The 19478-nt window shown below is 39.1% G+C and overlaps 1 protein-coding gene across 3 annotated transcripts; it reads right to left on the bottom strand.

Moving 5' to 3' along the window:
* Positions 1 to 1687: 1687 nt before the first annotated feature.
* LOC309706114 (deoxyribonuclease gamma-like) lies at positions 1688 to 18869 on the bottom strand. 3 transcript variants are annotated; one of them, XM_082532359.1, is made up of 10 exons: positions 18759 to 18869; positions 12739 to 12831; positions 12555 to 12649; positions 12370 to 12456; positions 12141 to 12253; positions 8183 to 8295; positions 7088 to 7242; positions 6466 to 6562; positions 6290 to 6374; positions 1688 to 2400 (listed from the first exon to the last, which is right to left on the bottom strand). In XM_082532359.1, the coding sequence occupies exons 2-10, from the start codon at positions 12817 to 12819 to the stop codon at positions 2396 to 2398; spliced, it is 831 nt and encodes a 276-aa protein (XP_082388485.1). In that variant the 5' UTR covers positions 12820 to 12831; positions 18759 to 18869; the 3' UTR covers positions 1688 to 2395. The 3 variants fall into 3 exon arrangements, with proteins under 3 accessions (XP_082388485.1, XP_082388484.1, XP_082388483.1); XM_082532358.1 differs by lacking the exon at positions 18759 to 18869 and adding an exon at positions 14164 to 14364 and having other exon boundaries at positions 12370 to 12447; XM_082532357.1 differs by lacking the exon at positions 18759 to 18869 and adding an exon at positions 14164 to 14360.
* Positions 18870 to 19478: the final 609 nt, after the last annotated feature.

Below are 19478 nucleotides of genomic sequence, written 5' to 3'. Positions count from 1 at the left end.
TAGGGCCCATTCTTACTACATCCAAGATCAAATCATCGCGCTAACTCTGAGCTCGCTATTCCGGTTCCCCGAACACACCTGTTGTTGACGATTAGTATAGCTGGATGAAGTAATGTGAGATCACTGGGTGGCCCAACAGGGGCTACGCATCGATAGTAGAAACATTGATCGGCAACCCTTTGATTGGTCGGCGAAAATGTCGAAGGAGCGCGCTCGGTAATTTTTCGGCAGCAGAGCAAGAACTCTTGAGTGAGGGATTTTAGGAGTTTCAGAGTTTAATTAAAACGCAAGGGAACACTGCAAAGGCTGCAAAAGCAAGGAGAGAGGGCTGGCAGAAAGTTGCTGACAAATTAAACTCTTAAGTAATTTAATAATAACAATAATAATGGATTGGATTTATATAGCGCTTTTCAAGGCACCCAAAGCGTTTTACAATGCCACTATTCAGTCACTCTCACATTCACACACTGGTGGAGGCAAGCTACGGTTGTAGCCACAGCTGCCCTGGGGCAGACTGACAGAAGCCAGGCTGCCATATTGCGCCATCGGCCCCTCTGGCCAACACCAGTAGGTGGTAGGGTAGATTTATCATATCACACCATATTATCCAATATTATATTACATTATGTTATATTATATCCCCTTTCACATTAGAGCCACAACAGGACCCACTAGAACATGGGAACAAGTAAAAGTGGAATACAGGAGTATTCTACAGAATGGTAATATTTATCACTTGTATTGCTTTTCGTCTCTTGGAAAGAGACCCTGAAATAATCTGTTTGTTCATAACAGCAACCAAGAAAAGGGCAGAGCAAAAAAAGACAGGTGGTGGTCCTGCACCCCCTCGTCAACAAGTTGGTTAAGTAAATAATACCCTCACGGGAAAATCGATATCTCTCTATGAGCACACTGTCGCGCTGAGCTAAAGGATCCTGTCTGTCCCGCAATATACGCTGAATTCTGAGGACTCTCCTTATCAATCTTGCACCTTCCGCAATGGGTGGCTCGCGTATACAGACAGGACATGGCTGCGACAGGCTTCCCAAAGCCACCTTCGCTTTTATAGCCGTGGTCTCTCATCTTGATTACACAAAGTAATTTGCAATTACTACTCTGAAATATGAATTACATCTGTAATAATCACATACATGTAATAGAATGTTAATAGTACATTTCCCTTTTTTAGGAAATGACCTGTATGTATCTGTGTGACATCAATAAAAGGATAAAGTGCTGCATTATCTTTAGTTACATTGATAATATTTATTTATGGTAAGACAGTGGTAAAATATCGCTGTTGCTTTCGTATACATGAAGCGGACATACCTGAGTGGCCGCGATCTAATCCTGTTTACATAAAGTAAACCTGCTCCCGAGCAGGTTTACGCTTACGGCTCTGTTGCTATGACAGCAAGTCCCGGATGGGCTTCGAAGAACCGAACGATCCAGGATCACGCGAAATCAGTCAACAGTCAAATCCGGCTAACTTACTTAGCGAGGTACGAAGAAGGGGCCCCAGTTTTGCCACTTACCCTGTTTGTAAATAAACTTCACTAGCATTTCATCCACTGCTTGCATCTTGGGTCCTTCTTCCTCCAACTCCGTGACACATACATCTGTTTTCTCGAGTACCCCAGCCTGCCCATGGTTATTGTAAAAAATAAATAAATAAAAACAGCAAGAATTGGTTTAATATAAACAGTCATTTAATTGCATCAAATATGAAAAAACCGTCCATTATTATTCAACTGGTGGAACAAAATATGCTTCAATCTGTCCATTCCTGGTTATTTAGGCAAATTCTCAATTTAACAGCTGAAATGAATCTGCAAATATTTTCCCAAACAAAACATTTATTCACTTATCAGCATGCTCTTCAACAATTTATGGTCATTTCCATTATTAAAAATGTTAATACATTTTATTTCCTACTAATGCCCTTAGCTCAGAAGTACAATATTTATACATACGTTCCCACTCTAAATAGCAAAATAGCCCAAGGTAGACCCTGTGGGGTATGCTATCTATACAGTGACCAAGAGAAACCAAAATAAGTTCATGTTTACCATGGAAGGTGTCTGGAAAACATATAAAACAACATTTCTTACATAGTCTAACATAATTTCCATGTAGTACTAATATCTTTACACTCATTTGTCTTTTCCACAGTAAATTCAGTAAAGCAGACAAACAGAGTTATTTTTTTATCACGTTGAACCACCTGATGTGGTTTTCTGTTAAATCCGAAGAAAAACTGAGTTTAAAAATTAACTGGAGTAACCCAAATTTTAAAAATTAATAGCAAGATTGTTAAAGTTTAACACTAAACAGCCCGACGTCCTCTCTTGGTTGGCATGTTGGATGCTTGTCCTTGCTTTCTTTTTTGCTCCTGTCATCCTGTTGTTAATATTAGAAAGAGGAAATACAATGGGTAAAATAAGTATTGCACATGTCAACAATTTTCTAAGTTAATATATTTCTAAACGTGCTGTTGTCATGAAATTCTCACCAGATGTCAGTAACAACCCATTAAAGTTATGTGTAATAAAGAGAAATGACAAACGAAAAGGTATTGAACACATGAACAAAGGAACAGGCAAAAAGACGCTTTTAGTTTTCTTACTGTCCTTCTTCCCTGCTGTTTTTCTTTCCCTCCCCTTTTCTTGAACTTGTCTACGTCTTTCCCTTTTCTATCCCCTAGCCCTGTCTGTTCCAATTGTAATAACTGAAAAGTAAAAAAATAACTAAATAATAAAGCTCAATCAAGTGGACCAGTATGGCAAAGCCACAATGATCCACTTGTTTTGCATTTTAATTGGCCTTCAGACAATAATTTTGATTACTGCAGCGCCAAACGGGACAGGAATGAGAAAAAAAAGCCATTTAGTGCAAATTAAAATCAGCTGGTTTAGTCTCAACTGACGGCTTATAGAACCATGTTTCATTACTAAGGTGTCACACAGGAAACATCTCATGAAGGATGAAGCCAATGAGCAAATTCTACACCTTTGCAGCCTTGTTGTTGCAAAACATACTGATAACACTGGTTACCGAAGAATTTCTAAACCACTGAAGGTTCCAGTTCAGGATTTGAAGACTGGGGCCCTATTTCAGGAAGCCGGTTTAGAAAACTCAGAGTGAAAAACGATACTCAGGGTTGAGTAACCCCGAACTGTCCAACTTGGAATATTCGAAAGAAAGGCTGATAACAATTAGTTCAGTCAACGCGGAGTTGCTTTAACCCCAAGTTAAGCGCGCGCACGAGGATGCATAAAGCCCTGATTAGTGGAGCACAGATTAAGCGAGTCACCATGGAGACGGAGGGAAAGAAGGCGCGGTCAATGTATTTCACAGCGCTTGAGGCCGAAATTCTGATGGCAGCATATGCCGATAACATGCAAATTCCGCGGGAAAAAAGTAACACAGCCACAGCTGCAAAAGAAAGGGAGCATGCATGGCAAAACATAGCCGACAGAGTCAATGCGTGAGTGTTAATTTAAACATTGATCTAGGGATTTCCACCCATTTAACACGTTATTTTATTATATTTGATTTTATTTTTTATGTTATACATTTTATTTTGTGATGTGATGTGAGCGCAGGTGCAACCCAACAGGCCCCAAACGTTCCTGGCAGCAAGTAAAAATGAAATATAAAAATATAGTCCAAAGAGGTAAGGTGTAATTGTATTATGAGCCATAGTGCTTGGTCTGTTTGTCCGATGTCAATCAATTGCAGTTAGAGGCTACATTAATTTCCCCTCTGTAAGCACTTATTGAAATTATCTGAGCACATTACAAGTACGTATTTGCTTACTCTGTATGCTCAAATGTGACCCGTTATAGCCAACAGAAAAAAAGCGGAGGCCCGAAAAACAGGTGGGGGTCCTCCACCACCACCACTCACAGAGGCTGAGCAGTTGGCTTCCACATTTGTGATAATGTTGGCAGCATCACATATGATCTTCACAGTGCAGAGAACACAAATTAGCATCCATTACTATAATGAAATAATTTGTTAGTTTGAAATGCTACAGGGAACTATGTACCTGTACATTAATGCTGTGGAAAGACTTCCTGTTCACATAGTCTCCTTCATTTACTGAAGGAGCAATGATTGGAATGTGAGTGCCATCTATACAGCCAATCACGCCTGGGAACCGTGAGAATAAATGTAAAATTTAAGTAGTAGTTCAAGTATCACCACATCATGAATCAAGTTTTGTTCATCCTGATACCTGCAATTTTGTGGCATCCCTCTTTGATAAATCTTGTGGGTCTATGACCGGGGAACACCACAAACGAGTACAGGAGACGTTTCAGTGCAACTGTAACATTCCTGACTGCCCGACAGACGGTAGCCTTGGAAACGTGCTCAGCGTCACCAATATTATACAGAAAGCTCCCGTTTGCAAAAAACCGAAGTGCAATACAAATAATATGTACAGAACTGAGAGCATGTCCGCGATGTCACATGAGCAATATTAGGCCTGAGGATGTTATTCAAATAAATTATAGATTGTGCTGAGAAACGGTAACGTTCACACAGGAAATCATCAGGAAATGATAAAATGTCCAAACGCGCTCTAATCACTCTCTCCCGGCGGAGAGCTCTGCGGAGAATTTGGGCTTCAACATCTACTGGCTCTTCAAGGAAGGGGCACGCCATGTCTGACACTTCCTACAGTCAGGTTTCTGACAAAGAGGCGGAGAAAGTCAGGGTTAGTTGAAGTAAACCTGCTAGGGGGCAGGTTAGCTTCACGGAGTGTGTCGTCATAGTAACTCGCTCAGAATTAATCTAAACTCGCTTTGTGAAACCGAAAACCCAGAGTTTTCATTAACTCAGCGTATACTTACTCAGAGTTTGCACTAAACCGGCTTCCTGAAATAGGGCCTGGGTGTCTGAAAGAATGGGACAAAATCACACCTGCACCCAATGCATGTGACAAGTTTCTCCGTGCTGTAGGCATCTTGATGCCGTCATCACCAACAAAGGGTTTTGTTCAAAGTATGAAATAAAATTCAGTGAGCATGTTGAAAACATTTTCCTGTGTCATTATTAGACATAAATTATGGACATGTATACTTTGATTTCATTGAATGTGTGCATTGGATGGGCTGTTACTGACATCTGGTGAGAATTTTATGTCAATAGCACCTTTAGAAATATATTTCCTTAATTCAGTTTTATTTATACAGGGTCAAACCACAACAGCAGTCACTTCAAGGTGCTTTATATTGCAAGGTAGACCCTGTAGGGTACATGCAGAGAAAAACCCAACAATCATAGGACCCCTTATGAGCAAGCAGTTTGGCGACAGTGGGAAGGAAAAACTCCCTTTTAACAGGAAGAAACCTCAGACAGAACCAGGCTCAGGGAGGGGCGGGGCCATCTGCTGCGAGCGGTTGGGGTAGTTTGAAAATCATAAAAAGTGTTCAATAGAGTGATGTTAAAGCTGACTCAATGCCGATCCCAGCCCAATAGCCAGTCCCTGATCTGCCACAGGTAACAAAAGCAGTGATGAGTAGTCAGGATGTAGCTTCCACTTCTCCTGGTTCATGTTTCTACAGTAGACTCACGTTGCAATTGTTTTAAAGTGTCTTTGGTCTGGTTTTCATCTTTGCTTTGTGTTGCAGGCCTTGTGTTCATACCTAAAAACTAAATACCAGCACTGTATGTGTGTCCTCATTAGGATAGGGATTTATGCTGGTTCGTGGGATTGTAGCCTCAGGTTTATCCTGTTACATTGAGCTTACCACTTCTCAAATATCACTGTGTGTCTCCTATATGATATATTTAACTGACATTTTTTATTGTAACAACCAACGATTTATAAAGGAAAATAATGACTATTAACAAGGTTGCCAAACTTTTGCATCCCACTGTATATGGTATTTATGAGACATTTTTTTTAAGGTAATTTTATAGAGAAAAAGAAATGTAATGTGTAGTATAAGTACTTAGTTTCTCCTGGAAGTAATGGTAGTAATGTACTGCATTACTTTTAATAAGAGTGTTCTGTGTAATATGTGTAATATGTTACTCTTTTGAGTTATGACCTCAATGCTGATCATAGCATTGAGGTCAGCATGCAAAACCTTTGACCACACAGCGTGTAATTAATTTGCACAAATATATTCCTTTAGAGACAGTGGTGACCCTTAAAGCGGAGCCAATGAGAACTCAATGATATCGATAATGGCATCAGAATCACTAAATTCTTATCAATCTCCATTCCTGCTGTCAAATATAAATACAGTAAGAGTCAGAGATGAAAAATAATAACCTTTTTTCTTAGATTGTCCTTCCCCAGACGCATCTTTGGTCTTCAGCTCCACCTCCACAGGGTAATGGTCACTGATGCCCAGGGCCTTAAAGAGTTGAATGACAACACTCATGGTGTCCTTTAAAATACTAAAACCTGTCAAATCATTTCTATCTTTGAGCTTAGAAAAAACTCACCTCCTCATCGGTCAGGTCAAACTCCTGCTGGAAGTTGAAGGACTTGGCCGAGTTGGGTACGATGGCGTTCAGCATGGTCTGTCCATACACAACAATTCTGTTTGACAAAGAGGAGACGCATTTCTTTCAAACAGTTAAGAACTTCATTTCTGTCTGTCTACTTTATAGCGTGAAGCGCCAATAGTTTTATTTCTCCATTTTCTGTCTCAAATTGAAAGTCACTGATGCCAATATTATTTCTTATGTGAGAGGCACTCTGAGAAAAAAATCTTTAAAACATTAAGAGTCTGGGACTACATGCCTCCACTACAGCTATACTGATTTATTTCCTGAATTCCTGCACTTTTTTCACACAAATTTAATGTACACACAGGTAGATTTAATCAGAATTCGTGAGTCATCCAGCCTCATGTGCACGTTCCCAATACAGACAAAACAGACAAACTCTAACAAACAAATAACAACTAACTCTTATTTCCTTTTGGTCATTATGCACAATTTTTCAAAACACCAGAAGCAAAGAAATAGAAATTAGAAATATCCCAAAAGGTCGTGCCATTATATAGTGATTATATAAAAAGTTTTTTAAACTCGGGCATAGAAAGTGCTATATGTGTGTCACCTGTCGTAGGTGTTATCATTTTTGTTGCTAGCTGTGGTGTCGACATTGTCATCAATGAGCCAGTTGTAGGAAGAAGAGCAGATGCGAATCTTTTCCTTCTTCTTCTTGGAGAGATATCGTCCATCAGCATTAAAGTCCCCCAAAAGCATTATATTCTGCCAAAAAATGCCAAAAGAGAGCAGAACTCACTTAGTACAATGACAGATGTTTGTTACAGCCAGTATGTGACACTCTAATGTCTAATGGTATTAATGTATTCTTTAAATAACAGCACAAAGATTTATATGGTAGGATATATTCGTTATTATGCGATCCCGTGAAGAGCTGTCATTTATTGAGCATCACTTCATTGTAGGATACAAAGATTTATGCACTTGTGTTTTTAAAGTTTTCTTTTCATTTGTTAATGAGCAAAGCAGCTTGAAGACTTCCTTCCTTATCGGTCTGTCTAAAGGATGACAAAATCAAGTAGTTAAAAATATATTATAATCTGAGTCACTATATGGATTAACAAGGTGAGATATTCAGGATCTGCTTTAAAACAAAGGTCAGATAAAGTTATTTATTAAGATTCTGAATGAAGGGAGTTTGATCTGTGTCCTGTTTTGGAGCTTAGTTCACAGTTTGTTGTTTATTCGCTGCTTGGTTAGGTTTAGAAACTAAAAGTAATTGTTTAGTTTTAGAAAGATATTGTAGTATTTCAGCTTGAAGATTTCTGCTGTAAGAGAAAATATTCAGCTATATTCTACAAATATTCTAAAAGGCAACAAATCCCAGGTAATTTCATGGTCATACGTGTCACACACCAGGCTGCATAGTCAAGAACTTAACCTTGCTATAAGGTATGTAGTCAGTATAATCACTAGCAACACCTGACCAGGTGCAGTGTTGCTTATTTGAAATAAGCCAAACCCTCTCTTTATTGCAGAAACAAACTGTGACACAAGCAGGCTGGGGGAAAGGCAGGGTGGAGTGGGTCATCATGCATTTTTTAAATTTACTATAACGCCCCTTGAAACAACTGTTGTGTTGAATTGGCTCTATACAAATACAACTGAATTGGTCTGAATTTTTTAATCAAAACATAAAACTTACATCAGTTTTCCATTTCTTCCTGATGTCTTCAACTACATCATGCAGCTCGTCCAGCTCCTTCAGAGAGTCCTCTGGCTTTGTGTGGACTGGGATCAGGACCAGATCGTCCATAACTGAAATACAGTTTTTTATATTTAGATGAGAAGGTGGAGTGCTACACTATCAGGCATCACTGTCAGGCTCAGGTAACAGGCTCCCTCTGTTTGACTACACTGCCAAGGTTGTTAGTGTGAAAAATATGAAGTAAGAATCTAAAGGACAGAAATGGCTAATACAGGGTATAACCTGTGTTTATTGGGCACTAAATAAAGTTATAGTTTTTACACAGCTGAACAAACATCAAGCAGACAGCTGATTATCAGAAGTGTGAGATGCTCGAGAATTTACTCCGGTGTCCTGTTATATTTTAGATAGCAAGGAGTTTATTAAACTTCACCGAAACAATCTGCAGATTTCATTAAACTTTAATAAACTATCATCTTGTCTTTATTTTTAGTTAGCACAGACCTGAAACACTTAAAGCTGTAAGCTAATGATAGTTATATAAGAGCAGATGCTGCTGGTGCAATAAGCTGTACGTTTTACGTCCAATGGATGATGATCTGATTAGTCGACTAATCGCAAAAATAATCGGTGACTAGTCGACTATCAAAATAATCGTTTGTGGCAGCCCTAGTGGCAGGTAATTTTAAATGCAGCGCTTCTATCTGCTCAACACATCAGCACGTACACAAACTGTTTGTGTGCACTGTGTCGCTAGTTAAAGATCCAGCAGCTCTGTTTCAAAGGGAGAGAAAAGAAAGAGAGCTAACTTCACTCAGAGATGGAGAAAGGTAAGAAAGACAAGACAGGAGAGGAAGAAGAGAGCTTAGATTTAAAGGTAATGATGTTCAGTGGTGCTTGATAAACTGCAAATTTAAAGCTTGCGTGTAATAATAATAATAATAATGGATTGGATTTATATAGCGCTTTTCAAGGCACCCAAAGCGCTTTACAACGCCACTATTCATTCACTCTCACATTCACACACTGGTGGAGGCAGCTACAGTTGTAGCCACAGCTGCCCTCGGGCAGACTGACAGAAGCGAGGCTGCCATATCGCGCCATCGGCCCCTCTGGCCAACACCAGTAGGCAAGTAGGGTAAAGTGTCTTGCCCAAGGACACAACGACCAGGACAGAGAGCCTGGGGATGGAACCGGCGACCTTCCGGTTACAGATACGCTTCCCAACCCCCTGAGCCACGGTCGCCCCATGTAATATCATTTTAATCAAATATTGGATTAGTGTATTTTGATACTGGGAAACATCCAGCAAAACAAACTAAGCTATACTAATATTGTGTTATTCAAATGTTACATGAAAATATTAGGTAGTGCTTTGATTCCAAGAAATGTTGTGGTTTGTGATCGCATGCCACCTGTTTTGATGTGTGGCTCCTCCCATTGGTGTGTGTGTTTTTGGCTGTATCCCAATTCAGGGTCTGCAGCCTTAAAGGCCGCATTTTAAGGCCGATTACGTCACATCAACGCGACGAAGGCTGTCCCAATTCAAAGGCTGCTCAAAATGCAGCCTCAAATGTGTCCTTCATTTCCCTGAATTTTAAGGATGGGTCGGCGTATCCTTCATGGCCCAACATATCCCAGACTTCCTAGTGCGGCGGTGGGTGTGGATAATTTTGCCAAAAAAAACGGCGGAAGCGGGGCAGCCAAGGAGTAAACTTTCAAATGTAAGTACTGAATATTATGTAACTTATTTATGTGCAAATGTTTAATAATGAAGAACATTAAAACATTACTGTTGGCCACATGTCGGCAAAGTTTTGTGACATTAGCGATGTTTCAATTCAATTCAATTTTATTCATATGGCGCCAAATCACAACAAAAGTCGCCTCAAGGCGCTTTATATTGTAGATACAGAGAAAAACCCAACAATCATATGACCCCCTATGAGCAAGTTCTACTTACTTGGTTTTAAAGCCTTTAAAATATACGCTGTTCAATAGTTCTTACAGAGAATGTGACGATTTTATGGCTAATTAAATTACATAATACACAATGATTGTTGTGTAAAACATGATTACACAACAATCATGTTTTACAGTTCTGTGGTCTCAGCCTCAGATACTTACAAATCACACAAAGCTCGTGTAGAAACAAACAAATGAACAAAATGTTCTCTTTCATTTCTGTATGACATGTTTATTAAAATAATCAAATTACAGCGTTTGCATTTATGTTAGATTACTTTTAATTAACTGCTTTAGCCCACTTACAATGAAAATGTGAAAGAATCTTGTTCACGACCTGTGTAGTATGTTAACACCATTGGAAGTAAAAATAAAGTAAAAGTAAAATAGTTTTTTTTATAAAGCTCTGACTTGTATTATGAGTCTGTGGTCTGGGAGAGAGTCCTGTAACTCTCTGTCTGCAAAATACAGTAAATAATGACCAATGCTGGGCAATTATTTATATAGTTACTTAAAAGTTACTGAGTTTTGCAAACAACAAAGTTTTTTTCAGCTGTTTACCTAATAATGCAGCCAAGGCAGTTTTAAATAAACATTTCAAACTATTTACAGAACAATCAGCTGTTCTGCATCAAATCTGATGCCACACAAATTATTTGTGCCGCTCCAAAAAATAATTTCTGTCCACTATGAGATAAAGGAGAACAACAGCCTGATACCTGCAGGCCTGACAACAGCAGATGTATCACTGCTGTAACACCTGTAACATTCAGCAGTCGCCTCATTGTTCTGACACACAACAAAACTATTGACTACACTCACACTAACTACACAAGACAACACACTAACTTTAGACTCCAAACACAAAACGTCGCGAATCTCTCACATCTCAAAACACCGCTGTGACTCCTAAAACTAAGGGACGATTGGTGAAAAGTAGCAATAGCTATAAACCTATGTGCGTTACATCAGCTTTATGTTTTGTACTTGGACTAAGTAAAACTGCACTCTCCCTTTTAAACCCCCCCCCCCAATAAAACGTATAAAACGCTGATTTTACTGTTTCTTCCCACAGTAAAAATGAACAACGATAGTATTCAGGAAGAAAACCAAACATTGCAGATATTTTTATCATAGCTCTGGTCTTACGTGGCCGATCAACACAATTTAAAAACTGGTATAAAGTCCACACTTTTCCCGTCAGTTGTTCCGTCTGTCCTGCTCACATCTCCAATGGTTGTACACGTTGTCATTAATGTGGCTTCACTCCACATCAGCCGCTTTGCCAACTAAAACAGCGGTGTCGGCACACAAGGACGCTGTCATAGCCTGTCGAGGTTGATTAGCTGCGTATATACGAATGTGAATCGCATCATGGAGCAGTCACCGGTCACTCACTGACTCACACTGCGAAACAACATGAATTTTAACTTATTTATTTACATTTTAGTTCCGGTTAGATTTTTTTGTGCGCAACGATTGCGCACGCGTGCAGCTTAGATGGAACGTCGCCCCGAGGCCGGGTCGTAACAGCAGCTTTGTCCAGGATAATAAGGTTAGGTTGAGTTAATGTGGATTCACAGCAAAGCTCTGTGTTGGACTGGTGCACAGTGACTGTAGTGCTCGTGGTCAGATTTAGGTGAAACTTAAACTGATGATGTTTAGATCCATTCACTAAATTCTGACTTTATACCAGCTGTATTCTGTCTAGTGTAAAGATAATAAACAGTGTAGTGTCAATGCAGGGGAAAGACATCAGCCATTATAGCTTGTCAAACTGTGTACATCTTATTGAATTCAGTTCTGTAAATCCACAAAGAGCAGCAGGTCAGCTGATCACAGCAAATACACTAAGAAAATTAGAAATGATTGTGAGCTGTGATTCTTTCCCCTTTGCTGAGCCAATACACAGATCTCAGGGTGTTTGGCACTTCCACTTGTTTTGTTTTGTAACTTAAAGCGTTACTCAAACACAGTAAAAAGCACAAACCTGTAGTTGGACAATCAAACCGCAGGATGAAGGGCTCTCTGGCAAAGGCATCTTCATCTCCAGCCTGATTATCTTCATACTGGTGTGAGTCCTTCAGCGTCACTTCATCTGGTCTGAGAGATAAACACAAATAGTCAGACATCAGTGTGTCTGGCCATGAATCTCACAAATTAAAGTCTGATTAATAACCACTGAGATGTTGTATTCGAGTGAACTTAGACTCACACACCTGTAGAAACAGACATACTGCTCCTTGTAGGTGTCTCGTCCCAGTTGTTTGCTGGCAGTTTTTTTGTAGGGGCGTTTTCTGTTAGTGCTGAGGAAAACAGAAGCAACTTAAACATGCAGTTTTCTACATAAAAATGTTGTAAATAAAATAATTAAATACACACACTATCACTGCAGGGAACTCACTCAGTTTTGTTGAGTTCTTGAAGTAACGTTTCCATGGCTTTGCCGCTCTTATCCACCACCTCCAGCAGGACAATCACACTGTACCGAGATATGATCTGGAGGAAACACATCATTTAAGTGTTACACATTTTGTCATTGATGTTGGATTTAAAGCTTTCTGTTGTAAAGGTAAAATTATTATCACCTTGGTGAGGTGTTTGACGACAGACTTGTCATGGACTTTCTTATGTCCCAGGTTCTTGCCATTAAAGGCTGCTATCTTCATTCTGACTTGATTCTGCAAGAGATCAACTCTGTTTTAGACGACCAACACACAGTGTGTGACGTATTGTTCAAACGTCTGCTGAATCAAAACAGAGGAAGAAAATGGAGAAGCGTGGCAGAAAAAAGAAGAAACCAAAGCAAAGGGAAGAAAGAGAAACTAAAACTTAAACACTGAAAAAACTGTGGTTGGTTATTTTGCATCATGAATATACTAAAATAAGTCACTGATGACTTTCAAGCTACAACTTCCCAGGTGAAGGCCTCTACTTAACAGCACAGGAGCAACATCTGGAATTGAAAATGGAGAAGTTCCTGGCACTCCAGTTCCTCTAATGCGGTTTCTCATTACAGTAACATTTTTAAAAGTAATTAAATTCAGAGAGCAGGGATAATATATTTTTAGGTTTTACACTTGTTTTTGAAAAAGAAATTCTACTATCACACAGTATCGTGTCCAATGTAGCTAAAACATGAAAGCCTATTATTATTATATAATATGTGATGACTGTTAAACTGTATTCTCACTGCTATATCTAAAAAACTTCATCTGAACTACCGTTTTCAAACTACAACATTAACTAAAACATAAAATCACTTATTCCAAACTAGTCTGGGCCTTCAAAGCAGTGTGAGGAGGTCGTGTGTGGTTGGGTCCTGCTCAGAATAAATGGATTCTAGTTGGTCTTTCTGTACATTATTTATTAGCTCATGGGTGCAACTATAATGTTGTTACTTTGATGTATTGCTTTTTTCACCTTACTAGTGTTACTGATCTCTCAAAGTGCTTTTAACTACAAGTCACACTCAAAGGCAAATGGAGAACATTCAAACCTCACACTGAAAGGCCCAGCTCGAGTTAGCTCAATGTAGCAAAAGTAAAAATATTGCTTATGCAGCGTGGAACATTTTAATGGTTTTGAATGACAGAAATAGTTTCGTATCAATAATGCATATGCAGTATTCTGAACTACTCTAAACACTTTCAGAAGTGCAGCTCATACTACTTTCAAATAATGGATATCTTATGAGTAAGATCAAATACTTAAAAGTTATTTAGTGCCTTTTATTTCACTTGAATAAAAACTTTTTAACTGAGGGATTCCCTGAATGCACATTAATTAACTGGCAGGATGTAACATCTTCAGCTCTTTGTTCAGTCACAGACACTGTGGGTGTTCGAGCATTACAGCGGCACAAACAGCAGTACTCAGGTTTCATTTTGACTCCCCTTATAATGAAAGCAAAAACGCTGTTACTGATTTTAAAAGCGAGTAATTCTAACTAATGCAGATACGTATTCACTTTATAAAAGTAGTAAAACGAAAAATTTTAAAATAATACTCACGAGTGTGGCTAAAACAGCAGAATGAAAAATGAAAGAAGCGGCTAATCTGCCAGCAAACACACTGACGCTGACTTCTGCAAAGACAAACTGTCTAAGCAGCAGGAAGTTCTCAACCACACACACACACAAACACACACGCACACACATACATACAGCATATGGAAACCACACCACGCCCGTCTGTCTTTTATCAGCAGCTGTGTTTCCTGTGTTTGCATACAGCTGAGGGGTTTATAGTCTTTGTCCTGAGTCTCGTGACCGAGTGCTTATGTTTTTAATTATGTGAATTTTTTGTTTCAGTTAGATTTTGGTGATTTCTAGTTCTTTGGTATTGTTCTTTGCCTAACCTGTGTTAGAAGTTTCTTGTATTTCTGTTACAATGTTCTCCTGAGGGGCTTACTCTCTCTATTTTCAAAATGTTTTTGAACTTATCTAAATTGGTTGCAATTGCATTTTTTCTTAATCAACTTCCTGTCGGTACTGACTGCTCTTCTGCATTTGGGGGCAGTGACGAGTCCATTAACATTTAATGCACTATGCAAAACGAGACAGAATATAGCACTGCTGTTCTTGCGATCATCCTTTAAACCATTACTGGGGAACAAGTTACAGGGAGCCCTTCATCAGAGCCCCTAATCAACAGACTCCAACGTGAAGAAAAGCAAAATTTGTAGCTGCTCCATCCACCACTGTTTGTTTTACACAGAAAACAAAATCAGCAGTAATCAGACGTTGTATTAAAATATACAGATAAACTGTCAACTTAGTCTGATACCATGTTTAAGCCTGCTGAAGTTAATCAAATGCTGCCATCCCATTTCACATGGAGGCGATTGCAGCAAACTGGTGAATCTTAACATTTTTCAGATTAAAAGAAATAAAATAAAATACTGTGTTAATTCAATTATATTAATATTTAAAAGAAACACTTTTTTCACAAACCAATAGACATGTACATGGACCAGTAAACCTCAGAGGCAGAGTGAAGCTCAATTTTTATGCCTTAGTTTAGATTTAGTATATAATTTTATTTATTACTTTTTTGCCTTTGCCTATTGACTGTGTGAGATTATTTGTATGTTTATTTTATAAGGCAATGTTTATTTAATATTGCACGGTCTTCAGAGTGCCCAATGACAGGAGAGAAGAAAAGGAGAGCGACCGTCCTGCCTGACATCACTGACCGCACTTTAGACGCTCCGATTCTCCGACCAGAGTTCGTATCTAAGCCAGTGGCCATCTCTGTCTCTGTGCATCTCTCTGCAGCAGCAACAGGAGGCAGATCCTTCTCCGCCTTCTCTCACCTCACCTGCGTCCTTCTCAGTTCTTTTTTTTGAAAAGGCTTCTTACATGCATTATAGAAGTGTTTTAGGTAACTTAATCCCAACCAGATCCACCTGTTTTATAGCACAGCTGCTGGAGTCCCGCGCACTGTTGAATCCAGTTTGTTGGACCAATCAGCACAGCACTGATGTTAGGCAGGTGTGCACACTAGAGATCAACAGGCGTGAAATCACCGCCCACTCTCCTGTCAGTTCTTTGAAAAAACAAAACAAAACATCACTATTCCTGGAAGATCCCTCGGAGCTGTTTGTGCAGACAGCATTTAAAGTTCTCCAGTAGTTTTCCGTGAGGATTAGTAGGAAATTGTTAGCGGCCACTTTAGTTTGTTTTCTGTGAACTCTAAGCGACAGTTTTTTAAATATAGTATGATATAGTAGCTCTTTCACGGTCTTATAGATCAAAGCGTTTAAATTCAGTGTTGTGGGTAACTGTTGAAACCTCATTAATTTAACTGGAGCAGCTGTGTTGCATTCATTCTGTATTATGCGTGTAACATCTTTGTATTATTTCTATAATTATAGTTTACTCTTCCATCCTTACTCATCCAGTAACTGCTGGTACATCAGTCAGTGCGATTGGTCAGATGTTACCTGCATGTTAGGGTGATGCAGATAAAGGAAAAAATACCCTGGCTTTGTTGAACTGTGTATAGGGTCCTGGATTCATTTGACAGGTTTTAGCTTGACAATTCCTTTTTCGTGTTCAGACATGACCTCTGGAACTGCCGCTGTTCTTATGTAGCCTACTACTCGCTTACAAAAACTACACAACTATGCATCAGGTGTTTACATTCCTCCATCCATTTTCTTATGCTTATCTGGGCCAGCAGCCTAAGAATGGAATTGGAATTGATTAGAATTGAATTACTTTATATTCTAAAATAGTGGATCATTGTCTTAACTTCACCAAATCACAAATTAAGTCATAATAAAATACTGGTAGTTATTATCCCACATTCTTACAAAAACATGCATATGAAAAACATCAATAGAACTATTGTATCTTATTATTTAGTATGCTGTATCATGTAGCTACATGTCCTTTACATAAACAAAATAACAATGATGAAAGAACACACGCTCGAGAGGCTCCAGACTAACAAATGTGGGTTACATACCACATTATAACTGTTTTAAATGTTGCCATAATATCAGCCAAGAATCCTTGTAGAACGAGTTGGACAGTCAACATATTGTTGTAAGATCAGAAAGTATAAACAGTATGTTGAAGTCTCAAAAAAAAAAAAATCCTGGGTGATCAGTTGATTGTGCCTGCACAGAATTGTATGTGTCCAATATATGAACTTACTGTAGGGACCTGAGGCATACACCACCATGACTGCAAGCTGTCTAAATCCACTGTCTGAAGATTTTTTGTACAGGTCTGCTCGTTGCTGACTTTCCTGTTTATATTTCATCTCTGACAGCTCAGATTAAATGCACACAGTTCCAAAGTCTGATTACAGTTTAGCCACATTTCAGTGAAGCAGATCACGTTGTTGCAACTATAATCCTGTTCGCATTTGATGTGTAGTATTGGCTCATTAATTTAACTCTTGAGAGCTCACATTTGATAGAGTGATTATTGGAAGCGGATGCCCTCTTCCTCATCTCCTTAGCCGGTGTCTGATACTTCATCGAGAGCCTTGCTTTTTTCCTTTTAGTTTCTTCTTGCATTATAATATCTTCCAGTGGAAGACAATGTTCACCTCCATCATTAATCCTGAGGGCAAGCATTCTCTCTTGAGTAAGTAAGCAATCATTTGTGTTGGAAACCAGTTTACTTGGTTTCCACGTGCCACACCATTATGGGTGTTTCCTCTCAGTATCCATATGAAGATGATTTAAAAAAAAAAAAAAAAACCCTCCTGAGGCATTTATCATAACAAGAATCTTAAGAATTACATAAGAAGAATTTTTAAATTACTGGCTGTATAGCAGTGCAATTCAAACCTGCATAAAACACACACACACACACACACACACACACACACACACACACACACACACACACACACACACACAGTCAGTAGCAGACACCCCCAGTAATATTTAGGATCATTACTAGCAGATCTGCACTGGGACAAAAAAACAAAAATCATCAGCATTTTTGGTCCAGGCGGCCCACTGTGCTCATTCAAAGCAGCACACAGTGTAAATATTTGTACAGTTCCACAAAGCAGTGGTAAAGCTGAATAGTACAAGCAAAAAATTGAAATAGAATTTAAAAAAAACTGTCATATAATATTCAAATTCTACTTCGAAAACCTGGCTCGATTAGACAGAAAGAAACAGGACTGATGTCAATTAAATGTTTTATTCCCTGAAAAACAAAAGAAAAAATAGTTAAACCTAATTAACTAATAGTCACTTAATGCTTTATTCTCTCTAATTACACTTTCCGTCTTTTTCTTGCTCTGTTGGTGGAAGTATGTGTTGAATCGTGGGGAAACAAGTGTATCAGCATATCAGGCAAATGACAGATTACCAGTTCAGCCCTGTATGTAAGGCAAGGCAAGGCAAATTTATTTGTATAGCACAATTCAACAACAAGGTGATTCAAAGTGCTTTACAGAGACATTAGAAACAAAAACAAATAAAAAGCATGATTTAAAATTGATTAAAACAAGCAAACAAACTAACTAACTAAACACACACATTTCACACCTGTTCGCGTGATCTGAACCCTTATCGTAAGGGGAGCTACCAGTCCTTCTGTGGACGAGCTACTTTCTATTTTAAATTCCCTGAATACTCTCTAGTATGTAGGCCAGAAAGTACAAATGGGTGCTGTGCTGCTTATTTAAAAATATAAAATTGTTACTCAGATGATAACGTTGCCTCTAAGAATTTCATATTAACCCCCTGGAAAACGCAAAGTATTTTCACGCTAGTGGAAAAACGTCAGACGCTCCTTCTGTCTGCACAAAGAGCTGGAGGGTTTTTCCAGGAATTGTGATGGGGTTTTTTCGGAGAACTGACAGAACAGGATAAACTGGTTGGACTGTCACCGTGTCAAAGAGTAACAACAGACTAACGTCTACTCCAACAGTCCAGCAGATATAAAGTGTATGAATTATTTGTAGGGCTGACCATCCCTAAATATTTACCAAAGCAAGCAAGAGCAAAGAAATGCATTTTAAAGATATCAAATATTGAGCGCGTTTATTTCTATACAGCTGTTTGACCACCAGTTAGGCCAGTTATAAAACGATGTTCAAACCAAAAATGATGAGTTCAGAAGTTACATACCGGTCCGGCGTCTTCACAGAGGAGGCAGTCTCTACAACAGGCGGCTTATACAAAAGGAACAGCGTATCAAACGAGACATACCTGTAACAGCTATGCGCAAGGAGGAGAATGTTTTTGTTAGCCGAGAATGCGATTGGCTACCAATCAGGCAGTTAAAGGAAACGCCCAGGTTAAAAAAAAAAAAAGACATGGACTGTCTGCCACACGGAAAAAACAGAGAACAGGTCGGCAGGTAAACTGTGACTGACGGGAGAGTTTCTGCATCCCAACAGGAAACTTCTGCTAAACAGCGGTGCGCACGGTGGAGCATTTAGCAGATAAATATCTACATATTTCCCCCAGGATCGGTAAAAACAAACAGAGCTGGAAGAGAATAAGTGTTGTTGGCTGTAGCTCAGGTGGTAGCGCAGGTCAGCTACTAACTGGAAGGTTCCTGGTTCGATCCCAGACTCCTCTGGTGTGCTTGCCAAATATCCTTGGGCAAGATACTAACCTCATGTTAGTCTCCGATGCATCCATCGGAGTTTGAATGATAGATAGCAAGCATTTAACAACTTGGAAACGGTGAATGAATTAGTTGTATGAAGCGCTTTGAGTGCTCATATAAGAGTAGAAAAGCGCCATATAAGAACAAGTCCATTTACCATTCTGTAGGTGGAAACAAACTGTTTCTTTTTACTGGATACACACACACACACACACGCATTAACGCGGATCGCC

The sequence above is a fragment of the Aulonocara stuartgranti genome (assembly GCF_965226115.1).
Source record: "Aulonocara stuartgranti genome assembly, chromosome: 5".
Lineage (NCBI taxonomy): Eukaryota > Metazoa > Chordata > Actinopteri > Cichliformes > Cichlidae > Aulonocara > Aulonocara stuartgranti.
Note: the sequence above shows the minus strand (reverse complement) of the source record. Positions and strands in the feature narration are given on the sequence as shown.

Excerpts from the sequence above, each read along its gene's own strand:
- LOC309706114 (XM_082532357.1), bottom strand. The coding sequence starts at position 14,310 with ATGTGTGTGCGTGTGTGTTTGTGTGTGTGTGTGGTTGAGAACTTCCTG. Across the intron at positions 12,457-12,554 it reads CAAGAACTCAACAAAACTGA|CACTAACAGAAAACGCCCCT; the intron begins GTGAGTTCCCTG and ends TGTTTTCCTCAG. Across the intron at positions 7,243-8,182 it reads GGAAGAAATGGAAAACTGAT|AATATAATGCTTTTGGGGGA; the intron begins GTAAGTTTTATG and ends ATTTTTTGGCAG.